The sequence below is a fragment of the Mizuhopecten yessoensis genome, unplaced genomic scaffold (genome assembly GCF_002113885.1).
Source record: "Mizuhopecten yessoensis strain PY_sf001 unplaced genomic scaffold, ASM211388v2 scaffold3139, whole genome shotgun sequence".
Classification (NCBI taxonomy): Eukaryota; Metazoa; Mollusca; class Bivalvia; order Pectinida; family Pectinidae; genus Mizuhopecten; species Mizuhopecten yessoensis.
In genome coordinates, this window is record NW_018404895.1 from 259,931 (window position 1) to 280,449 (window position 20,519).

At 36.2% G+C, this 20,519-nt stretch overlaps 1 protein-coding gene across 1 annotated transcript; it reads right to left on the reverse strand.

Moving 5' to 3' along the window:
• Positions 1 to 385: 385 nt before the first annotated feature.
• Positions 386 to 20,519, reverse strand: LOC110447064 (coatomer subunit beta-like). The gene is made up of 24 exons (XM_021492485.1): positions 20,424 to 20,519; positions 18,067 to 18,166; positions 16,985 to 17,214; positions 16,039 to 16,208; positions 15,756 to 15,870; positions 14,953 to 15,045; positions 14,088 to 14,225; positions 12,696 to 12,815; positions 12,179 to 12,286; positions 11,647 to 11,790; positions 10,440 to 10,585; positions 8,754 to 8,850; positions 8,529 to 8,583; positions 7,880 to 7,982; positions 7,301 to 7,421; positions 6,854 to 6,925; positions 6,273 to 6,428; positions 5,753 to 5,842; positions 5,216 to 5,302; positions 4,647 to 4,791; positions 3,880 to 3,999; positions 2,522 to 2,757; positions 1,793 to 1,948; positions 386 to 1,024 (listed from the first exon to the last, which is right to left on the reverse strand). Exons 2-24 carry the CDS (start codon positions 18,155 to 18,157, stop codon positions 950 to 952), a joined length of 2,868 nt encoding a protein of 955 aa, XP_021348160.1. The 5' UTR covers positions 18,158 to 18,166; positions 20,424 to 20,519; the 3' UTR covers positions 386 to 949.

Genomic DNA, 20,519 nt, shown 5'->3' on the forward strand with positions numbered 1-20,519 from the left:
TGGTGTGCGACGATATGCGCATATGTTCAGATTGATGTTACCCCGTAATTCAAAGAAAACATACACCGATATGCATCTGCATAAAGTTCTTAAATAATTAATTTTAAAAGTTTCGTGTCAGAGGTTAATTTTTTTGGGCATTCTTGACATCGTTTTTGAGGGGGGGGAAAAAATAATGCACAAAATATATAAGTAGAAGCTTTTTTCAGTTTTTTCAACCCCAAAAAGTACCTGCAGGGCAAAATACACAGGTTTTTACAGTATCTACATATCCTCCTTAAATTAATATTGACTCACCTGTAATAATATGGTAATCGGCGGTCAACATTAAAGGTCATAGAGGACTGACAATATTAACGATAGCTTCACGTCCCAAATGAATACAATATAAACACATTTTAAGTGTATATCATATTTATTTTTGTTCAAGTACACAGTATCACCATGATTTGAAGCATGAAAGATTTAAACTTTCAAATTCTACAGAAGAATAATTTAGTTAATGAAATAAGTAAAGTCACAATTGACGACCATCAACTCTTGGAATTTGTAAATAAATAAGGAGGAAAACACGATTAATAAGATGGTGACAAATCGATATACTGGAGGGTATATCTAAAAACAATGGCTAGTCAAGGTAACTTTTTGACTTGATTCCAAATTCTCAAAATGAATACAATTGTTTTTCATACAAAAACATACATACAATTTGTACAATGTTTTCGATTTGGAAATTAACGACTTTCCGCATACTGTCCTGTACAGTTAACTAAACACCTGAATCTTCTCCCATATAACAGATAAACAGCATCCGTAACAACTTCAAAATCACTGATGACCAATGTCCTGTACATAGCCGTTTACTCCATTTTGACATGTCTTGGCTTCTGGTTGCTATGACAACACTTCCTTCTTGTCTGTTTCATGCTGTTTCTGTTGAGTTGATACACTATGCCGATGCCCCAGGTTTGTGCACCTTTTTCTGCGACAGGTTGATCTTGTCTCCCATACTCAGAGCCATACCCTGAAATATCAGTATATATAATATACCTCATGTATGTATAACAGTGGGTCTGGTTGAATGATATTGATTACATGAATGAGGAAATAAAACATCATGTTCCCCTCATTTATTTTAGTCTCCCTGATCATATTTCCCTAATTCTGAACCTCATTGAAAATAAGCAAGAGGAATCACACCTGAGCTCTGAGTGACTGGAGCAGGCAACGACGACACGGAAGTCTGATGATACTCACTGTTGTGTTATTGTTTGATTTCGGGATAATAAATATTTACATATGGCCTTGTTGTAGGGAAACATGATTCTTTATTTCCCTCATAAATAATTCTGTTTCACTCGGACTTCTCTCTTGTCAAATATAAGAAATGTACATTACGAAACCGCTATAATAAATTAACATTCTATTTACAAAACAAAATCCACAATGAATTTTCTTTTGTAGAAGACATGCTTTCCGTTACTATGAGATTAACAAAAAACACACAAAATTTCACATATTAATGATGAAATGGCCCAAGTTTGATGATCATTAAAGGAATTCTTCAACTCACCATGCTTCAATATTAAAAACAAAGTTACCGTTGATTTCAATGTTCAGATGTCCCATTGTTTCATGTTTGTTAGGTATTATATTACATATTTTCTTCAATATCTTTCTTTATCCCCATATTTAACTGGGATATATTGTTTTGTTTTTTAAAGGAAGCTCTGAACACTGAAAAAATTAATGAGAGTTATTCAAAAATGTTTTTTTAAATCAAGTTTCTTACCTGACTTTTGGCACGAATCCTTATGTGACCCTGTACAGGTGCCTCGTTAGACAGGTGAGCCGGCTTCTCCACACTTAAGTTAGCCAACACATCCTCTCCGAAGATCGACTTGGCATATAAGTTAGCCGCCATGAACCCACACTCCCCAGATAATGCCTGCACGGAAATAGAAAAATACAGAGAATATCAAAATATAACCAAGCTAGAAAATGTCTGCAAGACATAAATCATTTCTACCTTTTACGAGTGATGCAGATATACTTTAATAACAATTTCATCGAGACATATCAATATCATTTGACAGTTTAAGGTTCTGCCACCACATGGCATTATGAGAAGAGGAGTAACCAAAGATCCTGTAGTTATACAATAACTTCCTTTCAATTGAAAGGGAAACGCAACTACTGGTCAGAAATTCACATAATTTTGTTCAACTCACTCACCCCTGAAATTTCATAATGAACTATTCCAACCTTTGAATTGGAAGAGTTCAAATGTGTCTTTAGGGGTGAATGAGATAAAGACTCATTTTTTTTCTGCTGTTTGAACATCTTGTTCAAGAACAAAATCTTTAACAAATAAAGAAAATATTCTCCAGGAATTTCATAGACAATCAGTTTACAGGAAACCTATAAAAGCACCAATGTAAATAAGTTCCTTAATCCTAATGAATTAATATTTTCAGTTCAATGTAACATATAAGAATCTGGTCATTTCTTCTGAACTCACCTTTTCTGGAGTAAGACATTTCATATTGGTGCACTGGATGACGTGATGCAGGAACTCGGACAGATTGGAAATATTTGTATTGACTGCCACCTTGTTCTCCCACTCAAACTCGGCCCACATCTGGCGGAACTCGCTATCATTACACATGGCTGGCACAATGTAGTCCATGATGTCGATATGAATGTCGTTGAGGACGACACAGTTACGATCACTGGCTGCTCCCGTCACATCGTAAACTGTTGAAACGAGATACGAGTTCATGATTTAAAAATTTCACTCCATACCAAAGAAAAAAAAATCGTAAGCAGGTCTTGTTTTTTTTATCGTAACACAGTGTGACGTACATTCATTTTAAAATGGTCAATAATCCTATTTACGGTTTTGTTGTTTTTATCATTATAATTTTGACAATTTAAAATCAAAACCCTTTTTCTAACTGAAAATTTCAAATTAAAGCTTATTCTAACAGGTTGAAAAACTGATAATGAAATAATTTAGTTCTTATACTTTGATGGAAGCAAAGAAAACTAGGAAACATCTGTAAGACCCCTTGGACCTGTAGTCGACCTATAAATAGCAACAGTGGCTCTGATACACTAACTAAACTCATCCAAGGAATTCTCATAATTGACCTTTGTATAAACTTTTGATAAAAATCTGTTAGAAATGAAGAGGTAGAGTCATTGCAATGAATTATGACAGGACTGACAGGGGAAACACTATAAACCCCTACTACCCAAAAGTTAAGCTTCTTGATTAAAAGTAGTATTCTGGCTAAGCATTACTTAAGAGTTTTTTGCTTTATATGGCATCCTTAATGGTATAATGAAGTCTGCTTGATTTGGTTTGTTTGTGTTTTACGTCCTATTAACAGCTATGGTCATTCAAGGAAGTGCCCGGTTTTATTTGGTGGAGGAAAGCCGGAGTTCCTGGAGAAAAAACACCCCACGTAGGTCTCGAACATGTGACCCATTGGTGGACGGCTAATGGTAGCCTTAAACACTTGGCCACTGTGGCCCCTAGAAGTCTGCTTGAACGAAATTCAGCAGATGTATGCTATAAAAGGGATGAGGGCTTGTATTCGTGAAATTGTTCTCATGCTCATGGATGAATTCCGTGCTAAACCCTACTTTCTTGTAACTTGCTTAAATCATGTGAAATGATAAAAAATGTTACATGTAACATCTGATAAAGTATTCAGCTTGAAGTCTCACCAGAATTCTTCCAAATCATAGACTAAATATCAAGTTTAATTTTATTTACCACCTGACCAAGAAATTGGGCTAGAGGAAAGAATCTGATTTTGAGCATGAGAACAGTTTCATGAATACGGACCCTGGACTCGTCAACATATTTACCGATATTTCCAAAGATGATTCCATTTTCCGTGGAGGCCACCTTGACGTTAGCCTTGATGTTACAGAAGTCATGAGGTGCCATGGTCAGGGGCGACGGTTTCTCCACAAGCTTCAAATCTCCTGTAATACATCAATGTTTACAAATGACTAAAAAATAAACAAGCTTATTTCCTAGCGTCAACTTTCGTAAAATTCTTCTTCACTAATGAATCTATATACGTAGGAATTCCTGAAATAAAACAAATATCTCTTCAACTCTCCTTTGAGGAAAACAAGTATTGTAAATCTGACTATTCAACAGGGCAAAAGTAACTTAACTTGTAGCCATGTAATTAAAAATAATTCTACAACAAAATTCACATCAGAACAAAAGTTCAAGTTCACTGCACTATTTACTGGTTTGTTTGTGTTTTACGTCTTATCAACAGCTATGATCATTAAAGGACAATCCAGCGGTTTTTTGGTGAAGGAAATCCAGAGTACCTAAAGAAAACCACCAGCATGTGGCCAGAACTTGGCGGCTGCCTCACTTAGGCATCGACCCCGTAACCCAGTGGGGGAGGCTAGTGATCGTAGACGGCCAGGCACCTTAACGCTTATGTTAGGTTTAATAATGCATCTTTAACTAGTACTAGTAAACCAACGACACTATTATAATGTAAATAGATATAGCAACACATCATAGCTTAAAGGAGTTCTGAGTTGACCACAAACTTACTGCACCGCAGCAGATTATTAATAGGGGTATAGTAGTGACCGGTAAATACCCAGAGTGGCCAGTTCCAGAGTGAGGTTCTGTAGCGTGTCCCCGGTCTGATTGACCACCAGTACGTCCAGTACAATGTCAAACTGGTTCACATTAACATAAGCTTCAGCATATACCGGGTCAGAAAATCCTGTGAGCTGCGTCACCTGGTGGAATATTAAACATTTAATGCGCAAATGTGTTATACTGTATAGTTATTCTTCAAACAATTTTTGTTTGTACAAACAAGAAATCTACAACTCAGGTCCTTAAGTTCCAGGTTCACCAATGTCATTAACTGATTTGTTTAATTATTTCCGTTCAACCTTTTGACTAAAAATATTTCACTGACTTTTTCTGCTGGAAAGCACTACTGAAGATAAGAAAATATCTGAAAATATTGACATTGCTCCAGTTAAGGAAATCTGCAGTTAAGGAAATTTTCATTAAATTCAGCAATGCATGCCGAAATAGGAAACGTAAGTGAAAAAAAATCCTCAGATTCATGAAATCTATAAAGAGCATAGACTTAACATCAAAAAGCTTTTTGTGACAGGAAATTAAGGCTAACAGTTGGTTGTCATCACTTACCTTGTTGAGTTTGGAGGAGCCGGCAGAGTCAGCATCTTTCTTGGTGTTCATACCCAGGGCCTGGGAGAGTGTCAACTCGAACATGTTCTACATCGACAGAACGGGTAAAAATAAGTTAAACATCTATAGAATATTATATCGTTTAAAAGGGTATTAACTCATTCACCCCTGAAATTTCATAATGTACTATTCCAACCTTTGAATTGGAGAAGTTTAAATGTGTCTTCAGGGGTGAATGATTTAAAAGTGTTTTAATTGTCTGTTAGATAACCAAACAACTAGTGAAGCAGGTGTAAAATCACTCTAATGAACAGTGTTTTAGTTCCATGACACTGTCAGTTAGATAAAAGATTAATTTACTGTCAAGAAAATAGGGTGATTTGAAAATCAGTGAAGCAGATGTAAAATCACTCAAACCAACATGGTATTAATTCCGTAACACAGTCAGTCAGATAAAGATTGATTTACTGTCAAGAAAATAGGGTATTTGAAGATCCTACACGTAATAGATGTGTTTGATTTTGTTTCCTTGCATACCTCTGTAGCACCAAGTTCTCCTTTGTTGATGAGCTGTGAGAAAGCTATAGGATCGTCTGCCTGGACCTTCACCAATCGACGTTCCGACACCTGTAGCGTAAATGATAAACGTCCGATTTTATTGACTTTCGAAGGCTGCATTTAATGCCAATTTCAATATTCATCTGACTTGATTGCTAATCCAACATCTCTGTCTGACATGATTTAGCCCATAATAAATGTTTTCATTTTAATCTTATCTTCAATGCTAGCTCCAGACTCAACATATCTAACGACACATAAAAAATATTTCAAAAATGTCCGATGCTATATTCCCATTTACATTTTCCATGTTTTCGTTGTACTGTATAAAATTTGAGGTACAGATTTAAAATAAACTACGTTCCACCATCTGCTACATTCAAGTTTGACTGACATATACTAAGAAAACAAACTGGAGCCTGGATTTTTTCTGTTAGACTTGAAAAACATCTTAGGACAAAGAACATGAATTGTTTTGTAAAGACCATGAATGCATTACTTTCTGCATTTCTTTCTCCTCGTCTATCTTAGCTGCCAACATAAGAGACAGTGACTCGCGGCAATCCCTATTGAAGATTTCCTCCATGATGGGACTCCTCTCGGCCAACACCCTCAGACAGGTTGCGATACGGTCGAAGTCGTCGTCAGTGATGGGCTAAGAGACAAAAGCACTTTCCATTGACAACATATTAAACGTGAAAGTGGAAACTTCTGTGTTTGGAAATGTTCGTATTGCGACTCTTTAAACAGATTGCAGAGTAAACATTTTAAGGTTGACAATAGTTCTGAAATCGGCGTGTTCTATTTATATCTATTTGAACAGATATTCACAGGTGGATATTTTAACATTAACAAATTATTCAACGCGAAAAACGTGAATATTTCGACAAAGAGAAATTCAATTTTTACAGTATATTGTCTTCTTGTAATTTTGCAAGACCAAGGAGCCTCGATTTTTGTCAGTGAAATTGAACTTGCATACAAATTTTCCATCTTCATAAAAATACTTCTCATTGTTTAATTTTAGTAAGATGTGGAATTGTTTTTTTCTCTGAACTAGTTAAAATAACTTGCTCTTACCTTTGTAGGAAGTCCAGATTTTCCAAAATGAATAATTGATGCCATGACCAGCATAGATTCTGCCACGAAAGCCTGCAACAGAAAGGTTACAATAGGGATCACATGGTTAATAGGAATTACACATAAAACAGCCAGTGTTAGTTCAAGTCTCAACAGTTATGATCATTATACACACAAAACATTCTCCTTAAATCACGTTTTGTTAAGAGAAACTAAATTCATTGTGGATTTTGGGGCTTATTTCAGAAGGTCAAGCCAAAATGTGAACATGGATACAATATGTATAACTCTTAAAAATTTAATTAAAATATGCAATATAGGATTATTATTCTTAAATCCTCAAGATTCTTTTAACTCAAGCAGAGCTAAAAACAATCTGGCAGGTTTCGTACAAATAGAAAAGTTTAATACCCAGAGAAGAGAATGTGAAAAGGAAGGACTAGTTACGTTTTGGCGCTTGACGTTATCCGTGTTGATGATGTATCTAAGCGCCAGTTTAGTGAGGGTGGTGGCTAGCGCCGCTCCGACAAAGAAGTCACCATCCATCATGTACTGTCTCAAAGGCGGTCTGTAAAGAAATGATTATAAAGGCTGAACCTCAATTAACAGATTTCTGATCCATTTTTCCCCCACTAATCCATTAATTCCCCCCCCCCTCCCCACCCCTATATTGTTTGAACTTTTCAGCAAGATGTTCTGTAACAGTGATACATGGAAATGTAAAAGTTATTTAACTGATTACATCTGAAGAAATGGCCATTCAATTATCTACTTTTTAATGAAACAAATCTTTTAGCATCGTTTTGTAAAAAGTGAACCTTATCTTTTAATACCCACATCTATAGGGACAGAATCATTTGGTCAGATAAGACAGTGTGCCAGAAAGGACCCGATCATTTGGTCGGATTTTACAATGTCAGTAAAATAAAGGATAACACATGAAGAAACATGTTTTTTACAGCCAGAAAACTGTGTATGATACTACAGGATGTCCTTGAAGTCAGGTGTCAGTTTAGGTAACCTTACCTGTCCTCCTTCTTAGAAACTGTGACTGTGCTAAATGCACTCTGCGTTGCGTAAGTTCCATCTGCTGTGACCAATTTCTGGGCACCTCCTGCTCCCTGCATCTCTGTTGGAAGAACAGGCACATGATTTTTACATCCCTGTTTCTAAATGATTGTAAATCCTAGTATTTTCCTTGCTTAAATTAAACCTTCATATCATACGAAATATTTTTAGCCCCTGTTCAAGTTGTCTTCTTATTTGTAAAACACTAATTTGCCCAAACCAGTAAGTACTGTATACCAGGAAATATTTGCCCAGTCAACATTTTGCCCTTCAACAGTAAAATCCATTTTTACCGGTATTAAATTTGCCCTTCACATTTAATTTCTATGTATATTACGGTATGTTATTTACAAATGTTCACTGTAATGATACGTTTGCCCTCCTTACGACTAAAAAGGCGAATATTAAACTGCAACGTAAATTTCCCGGTCTACACTAATTCCTTTTAACCCTTTCACCCCTAGGTAACTTGCGTAGACTCTACCATACATTCATCTGGATGAGTCCATTAGTTTTTACAGTGGTGAAAGGTTAAGGTACTGAATAGGATTCAATGACTAGAATGACGAAGACACAGACACTTGACCAATTGATGGTGGAAACTTACCATCGTCCTTCACTTCTCCTGCAGCTTTCTTGATCTCGTCATCGACAATAGGTATCTGGAAAGACCAGGTATGTATGGATGATGTGAAACGCATCGACATGAGGCACAGTTAAAATTGGTCAGAAAAATGCTAGCAACTTCTCTAACTGTTACTATCTGAACACATGAAATGTTTCATAAGGGAAACACATCAATGACTCAATGCAAACATGGTAAGGTACTGACCTCTCCGATGGACTGGCGGATAAGATTCATAACGCTCTGTATGTCCTCGTTTATGGTACAGTACTCTCCGAGAATCCACAAGGCTGCCCGATGCACCCTTGTAAACATACAAAACATGTATAGGTCATTTACGATTGGAACTTCTGAATCCCTAATCCAGCATATTTCTGATATTTCATGTCTATATATTAACTGTCTTCCTTGTTTTAAAAGATGTTTCATGTTTAATTTTATTGGTTTTTAATATTTTAAAAATAATTTCTCTACTGCACAATAAATATAACAAATACGAAATGACAACTAATTTATTCCAATCATTATTCAATATCCAATTACTCCCTCAAAACTTTCTACCTTGGCCTGATCAGATGTAAAAATGACTTTTGTCAACATAAACATTTCAACTACACACATAAAATGTTAAAAACTTTTCACATTCTCGATATTTTGCACAAAAAGAAAAGACAACAAGGCCTGGTTTATATCGTTTCTGTGTACAAAGGAACGAGGAAAATAGAACATTACTCTCCTTAGTAGCTGTGTTCTTATGCATGTTACAAAACAAATTTGCGATTTTTTTTTTTTGGGAGAGCTCCTTTTAACCCTTAGGCTGCTACATTGATTTCTATGTAATGGGACACCACTGCTGAATTAATTATTGAAATTAAGATTAATTAACTTGATTTTTCAAATGTGCATAACTTGGAAAATATTTGTTATATGTGAAAAAAAGTTGTATGAAAATTGTTCGTTGTTGTCTCTTGCTTATACTGACGTTTTCAATTCTAAAGTTGCTTCAGTATTTACCTGTACAGGTGGTAATAAAGGTAAGAAAATGTGAAACTTTTAATTAATGGGATTTAAGCAAGAGAAAGATCATTTTAAAATTATTTTGTCCGCAAATGGGATTGGCAAATGATAACAGAGATTATAAACTTCATTTTTGACATAAGACGCTGTATATTTACACGGAGATTCTCAGGTAAAAAGGTCAGGTATTTCGTAAAGAACTGCATGTGGTTTCCTACAGGTTTCAAGTCGCTATTCAATACATTTACTGTCATAGTCGGCATATAGATATATCTTAGCTACGGTCTAGTTTATGATTAAATCACCGATAAAAAGTTTGAAGAAATAAATCGGCTCAAAACGTATCAATGTCAATGTTCAATTCGGCCTCACCTGCAGACGACATGTGCGCCTCGGTCCGCCGATATTTTCCTGTTTGCGTAGGGCACAAAGCCGTTTATTGGAAAGTAACATATTATGTTACACCGAAGTGTTTCCACATCAACCAGGTCAAACCCTTCAAAACCTTTATTATCATCGTAGGTGACGATGGAGAATAAATGTTTACCATCATATTCATCGCTTCGATCTACACGTCCGCCATTTTTATGATGTTTTTTTCGATTTGAAATTCTCTCGCACCCCTTTGGTTATTACTAGTGTACACTGCCGTGAATATCGAAAGTAATGACAAAACAACCAATCAGAAGCCTTCTACTATACACGTTCGGGTTTGGTATAGCAACAACCCGACTTCACACTTCCTGGCTACCGATCAAAAACTTCAGACCGAGAAACGACATATGCCGTGCGTAGCACTGACGGCCCGGCTTTTCAAAACGGCATATGCCGTGCGTAGCAGCCTAAGGGTTAATAGCTTAAGGTTACAAAACTTACTTGATGGACTTAATGGAGGGGAAAATCTCCAGAAGTTTGGCGACAATAAGTGATCTCAGTTCCTCAAATCTTTGAATAGCTTCTCTGACAAACACCAGCACATCCAGGGCGGCCAACTCATTCTGATCGCCCAGAAACTCGATCAGCTGTCAAAACCAAACATGAGGAAAAATAAGAAGTTGATGTCGAGGTGAAAAATTAAAATTTTAATCATTACTGCCAGATCTTATATATTTTTTTTTAAATGATTCAAAGTAGTGATGGGCTGATAATTGATTATAACCAAAAATCTTTCGTTTTGCTCTTTCCGATTCTGATTATCGATTGCAAATTCCATTATCGATGTAATCGGTACTTTATTGAAGTCAGAGTGTCAAATGTACCTACAATGTCAAGTATGCGTTGAAAGTCATTAATTCTTATGAATTTTACTATATGATTGATAAAACTGCATAAAAGTTGCTAGAAATCAATTCATTATAAAAGAACGTAACCTAATGTATAGTTAACAGCTCTGTCTATTGATGTTATGGTAGTGTATAGTTAACAACTCTGTCTATTGATATTATGGTAGTGTATAGTTTACAGCTCTGTCTATTGATATAACAGTAGTGTTCTCACTTTATTATGGTACGGCATTCAGTCTCTTTAAAATTACCAACAGATTACGCAATCTATCATCAATTGGTTTACTACTTCTGATTACAAACCGATTGTCGATTATGATTTTAAACTGATTGCCCATCACTTATTCAAAGTAATTTATATGAAGATTGTAGACATACACACATGTACCTCACTTCAAGACATAAAACTGACATGGACATACATAGAACAGCAACTTTCACCGACTAGACATACACACATGTACCTCACTTCCAGACATAAAACTGACATGGACATACATAGAACAGCAACTTTCACCGACTAGACATACACACATGTACCTCACTTCCAGACATAAAACTGACATGGACATACATAGAACAGCAACTTTCACCGACTAGACATACACACATGTACCTCACTTCCAGACATAAAACTGACATGGACATACATAGAACAGCAACTTTCACCGACTAGACATACACACATGTACCTCACTTCCAGACATAAAACTGACATGGACATACATAGAACAGCAATTTTCACCATAAGTTATTCACCGACAAAAGCCATCTGGTACAGGAGGAGAATGACAACCTACCACGGGTATGATTGTGCCTGCAATGTCGGGGAACTTGATGCAGCACTGATGGAGAGTCCGGACGAGCAGCTGGCGGTATTTTCCGGTATCCTCGTGTTCAACGTTGTTGGTCTTCACAACTTCCTTCTTCAGTACTAGTACCATCTGTACGAAAAGTTAACATAGGTCCTTATTTTGCTGTGATGTAAATAGAAATTTCATGCACCTCACAATAAACTGACAGGACATCATATCAGCCATAGTTTGATGATGATCTTACGAAATTTCAGATCCGAGATAATATCAAAATCAGAATAGAAATGACCTGCACATATTATCAGATTTGACCTACAGGGTCAATTTCCCCTTATTAATGTACAGCAAACCCAAATTATGAAATCTAAATTACAAAGCAATCAGATATGGAAATTTAAAGTACAAAACTATATTGAAACCTACAAGTATTTCATTGTAATAACTGTTGATTTGTACTGAAGAGGTCTAGTTCCATGAACTGTTGTATTTCAATTCTCGGCATTTCATTTATACAAACCTCCTCCATATTCCTCGATGTCACCAGTTCCAGGGCTAACGACAAGGTTTTCTTCCTGACCTCATGGTCTGGTGAACTGAGCACTCGTAGTATGTCCATCACTAGATCCTGCAAAGTACCACAGCAAAGATACATGACTACTCATTCACCCCTGAAGACACATTTGAACTCTTCCAGTTCAAAGGTTGGAATAGTTCATTATGAACTTTCAGGGGTGAATGGGTTAAAACAAACTAGGATCACACATTGCGGGAGGGGGAGGAGGGGGAGGAGATGTAGTTAAACAATGATTTGTAAAATACAACAAATGGCTTCCATTAAAGGACTGAATGTCACATGATAGAGAAAATCTAATGTACTCAGATTTGTAGTCTGAAAGTTCTAATAAAGTAAAGCTATTTTATTTACCATATTGAGGAAAAAAGAATCAAATTTGTTATTTTGGGGTTGAAGGAATCATGAATCAAATGTCATACAGGCATATAAACATGTAATAATAATGACAAACAAATTTTACCTGCAAAACTTTTTCGTGTAAAGGAACTTCCTTCAGAGCAATGAGTCGATCAAGCACGATCAATTTGACGTTATTATCGCTTTCCTTCACGATTAATTCAATGTAACAGCTAGCAGCAGCCTGTTGGAGAAACAAGAAAAACAAGGCATTACAAGTGATACAAATCCCCTCGCAATCACACATTGTGACATATATGTAAGAGGAAATGAAGTGGCTAGAGCGATGACAATGGTTTTTCTAAAATTAGTAACAGTGACCTTGACCTGCAACGTAGAAACCCGAAATGCGAACCTGTTCAAGTAATTGTCATACCAAATACTTGTATGGAGTTTCATAAAATCTGTTGAGAAATGAAGTGGCTAGAGCGATGACAAAGAGTGTAACATATGTACGGGCGGATTTCTATATCCCCTCAAACTTTTGTTGCGAACGGATAATAAAGGTTTACAGACTTATCTTACGAACACTTTGACACCTTTATGAAGTTTAACAAGGTAACAAATATTTCCATGATCAGTGACACAAAAAGTCTTTTTCACAAGTCTTTAAGGAATTTGAGGTTCTTTTATATACCGCTTTATCACAACCTAGTTCGTAGGTCGTCTCAAAACAGTTCACAAATTATTATCCATGGTTATAGGGTCTTTGCAACCAGCCAATATCTTTCTCATCTCCCTGGGGAGCATACAGCCTGCGCTCACAGCTAGCATTCTACAATACAACACAAGAGCTGTGCCGTGACTCGAACCCGCAACCCTCCGGTCATGAGCCCGGCATCCTACCACTAGACTATTATGTCTCAGGATTCATGTATCGCTGCCATAACCTGTAACTATCAATTGGTAATCGGGTTTTTTTCCTGATGTGAGTATTGTTTTGATAAATCATTTCAGAAAAAGAAATCTATCACCCGAGGAACCCTAATGGAAAAAAAATTATAAAGACAAAATAATTCTACAAGTGTACTGAGTGTAAAAATACCATGAGGCATAACCAGGCTTCGAAAGTTCAACCTCAGATCAATTAACTGTCACTCTGGCCAACTTAGCTACCTAGTCAACTGAAACATCCTGGCCCAGTCTCTAACACTCTCTTCTGTTATATTTAAAATGAAATTGAGGGCAGGCTTCTGTATATACGAATAACCACAGTGAAGTTTTCTTTTGCGTTGCCTGCAGTGGAACAGGGATCTTTAACACAATCAGGGGTCAAATGTTTTGCAAAAAAATAACTTTGGTAAGCATGATTTAATTTGTTACAAACATCCCACAATAGTTCAACATTATTGTGAACAAAATAGACTTTTATAGCAACTTGAATACTCTTTTTTGTCTCCCCTGCAATGGATGTCGCGGAGGCGAGACAAAGGCGTCACTTTTGTTCATATCCTACCTTGATTGCTGTTGGAGCATTGGATAGTGTGACCAGTGTACCTGCGGCCTCGTAGCGGACGGCCGGACTGGAGGAGTTCAACAAATTGTAGATACAGCGGATGAAACGTGCCCTCTCCGACGGATTGGCATGGCAAACCTGATGTGTGCAAAAACAGAACAGTTTAAAAACAGGATGGAAAGTAAGTCAACATAGCAATTCATTGCCAACAGGGGAAAAGAAATGCACCAATGAGCTTAATGCAAGGACTATTGCCAAATACTTGAAAAAATTGTTGTAACGTCTATGTAAATCCTGGATAAATTTTTGACACGATACACGAGCAGTTTCAATATCTTGAGAATAAACACACCTAGTATATAAAATTATTCTACGTTTGTAAATATTAAGTTTCAATTTCATTTCTTTCTCTAATCTGAAACAGCCGACGACTACTGTCAAATGTGATAAGCCTTAAAATTTCTTTGAGGCCAATGAAATTTGAATGTGTTTGCAACGCCCCAACAAATATTAATTTAGTTGTCGAGGGGGAGGGGAGGAATGGGAGAAACTCTGTAGGAGAACCAATTCTAATTCCATTTCCAACAGAATCATGTGACATGCAGACAAAACTTGAATTTGATTTATAATATGAACTATGACGTCTATAAGAGGACATTTTTTCCCTGTATGTCTAACTTTTTGACTGCACCGCATAATGCCTCTTAAACTGTTGGCTTGCTAGCAAACAATGATATGAATTCAAATTTCAAACACCGAGGTAAAAAGTGATATCCTTCAAATATCTGGAAACCACTGTCTTTTGTTTTTTTTGCATCAGTGTTATATGGAGAAAAGTGTCAACATGAACACTGGTTATACATACCTTGTAGATCAACTCGACGATGACAAGCTGGAGGATGTCTCCGAAGGACGTCACCTGATCAATACAGCTACTCAGGTAGTTCAGCGCTCGCTCCTGAAACAAACAATTCCACGAAATACATTATAATCCTCTACTGTCACACAAAACCACATTACAGCAACATGCAACAAGGGTTCTATGGAATTTTTGTAACACCAATATTGAGCAAAAATTAGCAATAACTCCCGGCTAAAGTGTGATAATGATAAAAAATATGACAGTTATAGCTAATTTTTTTATTTTTTATTTTGTAATAAATTCATTAAAAATTCATAAAAACAGAAAAAAATAACCATGAGGCTACACATTATAAGATTTGATTTTGCTTTCTCTCACTGCATAACATATATTAAACGACAAACAGGAATTTGACAAGTTGTATAAAGCCGTAAGCTGGGAAATCAGCACCCCTTTATATATTTGCTCTTCTACAATAAAATCCAAATTTAGTCCGTTGTAAATCCTGACCTCTAGAATTGACATACTATCATATGCTGTGTAGTAATAATTGCTGTTCAGATTAATAACCTCTCTATACAGCAAAGAGGTTTAACTGAGGCCATTTATTTTGGTAAAGAGTAAGAATGTTAAAGAAAAAAGGAAGCATAGAAAAATTTTAACCCAACTTCTCAAAATGGAATTTTTATTTTTATTTTTTCATTTACAGGCCTTTTTTCTATATTTTAGAGTTAGTACAACAGGATTTCAAGCATTGAAATGATTTTTTTTTTTTAAATTGACGATGTTAGGTCTTTGCCACAAACCTGATCAGCATGAATCAGCATCATGAAAGCGTTTCTTTTACATGACATGTCTTGCTCAGTTTCTAAGAACTTGGCGATCAGCTCTGGGGCGTCGGGTATGAGGAAATCAAAATTCCTGTAACAAAAATATATTTCATTAAATAGCACAGCAGCACTGGCAGAAATCGTCACTTAATTTGACAACACACTATTGATTTTCCGATTAGCCATTTAGAAAGTGATAATATAACAACAAAACAAACATTTTCTATATGCAGACTAAATCAAGAGCAGGCCTACATACCTGAAGATGGTGTAGATGGCCAGGACTGCATTTCTGCGGACATATGAGTGACGATGTTCCAGACACTGTCTGATCGCTGGCATCAATGGCTCCACCAGCTCTGGTTCCTTCAGTTTACACAGGAAACGCAGCGTGGAGCCACGGATAAACTCATTGGGGTGCTGCAGATCCTATCAACAGAAATAAACAACTTCTGTGTAAATCACTATCAAGGTATTTGGCAAAATAAATATAATGTTTTACTATTATATAGAGTAAAGGTGACTTGACTATGACACCCTGAAAGTGTTTTACTTGTTAAAATATTTATTCAATGAACATCAATTAAAGCCTGTAAGGAATGAAGTTGCAGCAAGAGTTACGACAAAAACGTTCTATTAAGTGTAAAAATGACCTTGTCAGCTTCAGTATCCCTGAAACACCAACTCATACTCCGTTGGTTTTATTCTTCTACTTGACCCTTGCAAAAAGTTTCACAAAAAAAAAGCCACAACTTACATATTGAAAAGAAATTATACGAATTCTACTAGTGGCCTTAACCTTGACCTTGGTATAAATAAACGTACTTTGAAATTCAATTCCTTCAAAGTGTTATGTTTTACCAAAATGAAGTTACCAGAGAAAAGAAGTCCAATGACACCGATTTGGTTGATGATTTTCTATAAATAGCAAGTGACCTTGACCCCTAGAACACTGAAATATGAACTTATCCAAGGTAACCCTATACCTAACCTTGCATACATTTTGATGATATCTGTTCAAGAAATGAAGTTGAATAAGCGATGACACTGAATTGGGAAGGGACAGAACTTGTTAACATCATACGGCTGCTGCAAAATAAAAATATCTTAACCTATTATTTTCCATTATTTGGAACTTCAATTAAGAGATGTGGGAGCCATTCTTTTCTTGAAGTGTCAAGGTAAAGATGTGTAACTGTTCTCACCTTCCTATAAGCATCACAAACAAGAATCATCTCGTGCAACATCTTGCCGTCTGCTGTATACTTGGGTACAACCTCCCAGAAGATGAGAAGTAACTTCTTGATCATGTGATCCTGGGAAGGCATCACAAACCTGATGATGGTCATCAACAAGGTGGGCATCTTCTCCCCATTCAGTATCATCTGAATGGTCTTCTTCAGGGCATCAGTTTTGGTTCGTGTGTCTCCCTTTTCTGAAAACACAGACATCCAATAATTTGTAACAGACCATCAATATACATTTTAAAATTGAGCAATCTGATTAAAATCATCTGTTACATGGCTCCGCCTAGTACAAAGGTAACGGAGCCCAACAGATTATTTTAATCAGAATGAGCAAAAATGTTATGCAGTAATAGAAATGTTTTCTTGATCCAAAATGCACCCCAAGATGTCCAACAAATTTCTTTGCTGCTTTTTTCCTGTACTGTTGTAGTGGGCTGTTTTAGGAATGAAAATATCTAAAAGTTTTTTTAATTGATTTTTTTAGGGGGGGGGTTATGTCCTTGCAACAGCTGATGTCATATGAAAATCATTTGATAGAATGATACCACCAAAATAAAGAACGGAAAAGTGAGAAAAGATATTGATTCCGAGTGTAATAATGGGGGCAGCAGATCAATTTTGGTTTCTTTGGTGACCCCCAATCAGAAAACACAGAAGAAAATCCTCCAAGTTTCAGGGAACCCCACATTAGTTACCACTTACAATAACATACAGCTGCTTGAAAGTGGGTGAAGACCTGTACAATTCAAATATACATCATTCAATCGAGTGGTTCTTTATTGAACTGTGAAGTCTGCGATTGTTTTCAAAAGCAGGGTCTCCAAGTATGTAATTAATTTGTTCATACATTGGAATATGTAATAAAGCTGTTTAAAAATTGGGGTATGCTTTAATCGGCTTCTTTTTATACAAAAACAAGGTTGGTGCTAACACTGTAGTTGTCAGGGTCTGCACTTTTTAGCTGGAGGAAGCCTGTAGTACTAGGCTGTACATACATATGTTTTTATTATGATCAACTTAAAAACAAATCATCATTTTACCTAAGTCTGTGCGGAGCTGCATTTCTGTTGGTGGCTCTGCATCCGACGGGAGATTTATCAGGGTATAACATGGTTGGTCCGACATGGTCATATGCTTGATCTGAAACAGAAATACAATATTATAAGGAATTCTATAGAATGATATTGCTCACTGTTTCAATTTTATCACTTATTGTAACAAAGAGTACCGCGGGGCGGAACAATATACGCCTGTTGAATGCCATATAGTGTTATATACTTTCTTACATTGAAATAAGATCTGCATCATTCTAAGAGTGGTAAGCTGATGTGCTATAAAAAATGTAGGACAAAATCTCTGGACAAAAAATCAAATACTGAAATGAACAAAGGGCAATAACTTTTGGAAAAATTGTTGAATCAAAATTCTTTTAAGGGAGACACAACTTCGTATCATGATTATAGTGTATACCAAGTTTCAGAGATCGGTCGAAAAATGTAGGAGGAGATTGCCGGACAAACAAAAGTTTAGGACGGACGGACGGACGGACAACCCCATACCATAATACTTTCGTCAAATTTGACAGATCTCCCACACTGGACTCCTAAGAGGTTGGCAACCCTGATAAAAATGATGAATTGCATAGCAGCTAGATGTAAATGCTTGAAGCTGCAGCCAGAAAAGCAACACCCTAATTTCACTTTCGCTCATCTGAACGTGAATGGTTGAAGCTGCAGTAAGTGAAACAACACCCAAACTTCACTTTTAAGATATGGATAAATTTAAGTGTGACAGCTGACACACATAACGTAAAATAAAATATTAATCTGGTGCGTTCTTAATGTGCTATAAGGAAGTGCAATTCTGTGTACATACACATACCCCTAACTCCAAGGGAATTATTAGGTCATGTGCACCTGCGCATATGTAAAACTATGAGGTTCTATTCCTACCGTAAAGAAGACTACTTCATATCATATTACAACATATCTACTCTTTTAAACAGCCCCCCCCCCCCGCCCGACACATACACACTGAAATATGCAATGCATGGAAAAAAACAAAATAGCTGAAAACACTGACACTATGGTTTTATTGTCTACTTGGTGTAAATAAATATTTATTGTACTTCCACGTTTTACATCAGAACTCGGTAATTTCGTTTTTCATTTCAACAATTTTATTGTTTTATTAGAAAACAAATGGTTTGGACAACAGGCAAGCCTATATCAGGTTGGGGAAAACCACTAACTTGCGTATACACGCAAACTCGCCTATTATACGTCACTCAGAGTATGGATTTGTTACTAAAAATTACCCAAATCACTTTAACAGTAACCTTTACAAGATATTATTAAAAATTGCATTAATTTACGACAAGGTAAATATTATTTTGCTAAAAGATGTTTACTGAAAGCGTTGGCTACTTATAAACTTGATGTAACTTTATCGGAAGAATTGCATCTTTTTTTGATACTTTCCCACATGCTAATAAAGTTTATTTTTGCATTTATATTATGTGTCATGACTGAATAAATGCGACTTGGACAAACAATGTGAAAAATTTAAGATTAAAGTGATTTTGGCTATTTTTAGTAACAAATCCATACCCCTATTGGTGTATAATAGGCGAGTTTGCATAATACATACATATATATGTATATCTTTTCGTGGATATCAGATATGTCTAATGAACCTTTCACATTCTCACATTAATGTCATGTCATCATACGCCTAAGCGGAAAACTTCAAGATATCAAACATCTTGTCAGTCAAAAAGAAATCAAGAAAGGAAAATTAACTGTAATATACACTGTATAACTATACATGTAGGTCTGATTTAGTAATTTAACACATCACTTAATGCTTGAAAGAGTACAGTACCGATATTCCGATACATTTACAGTAAAACCTGGCTCCGCCCTCACTAACGGTCGTACCGTAAAACATATTAGATATCTTGGATAGTAATGTGGCCTATTTATATAAAGAGAAATAGATTTTAACATGGAACCATTGATGGTAGTATTACATTCAGAGAGTAGAATGATTACTTCGGGTAATGTATAATAATTAAATATGTAAACATCTACTCAAGCTTATACATACTTGCATACCCACATGCCTACATGTCACACAAACCCTCACACATACAACACATCTATATAAGATGTGTACTCAGCCTAAGTAAGTAAGTAATCAAGATAATTTAGTTCCTGACACTGACAGATCCGACTTATCTCGGGGGATTCCTTACACTTCCTCTGCAGAGCAGAACATCGACATTACATGAAAGGCAATGGCCGACCATACTGTAATACCTGTTTTGAGTCAAGTAGTTTAATAAATGCAAATAAAAACTTAATAACATTAAGAACTGCTCAACTGTTACAATTACCTGTTCGCCGGTGTCGGGATAATAATGGACGTGGCGAAAGGCCGCTGAAATCTCGCTTTCTCACGCGTTACAAGGGAGATGACTCTCTAATAAACA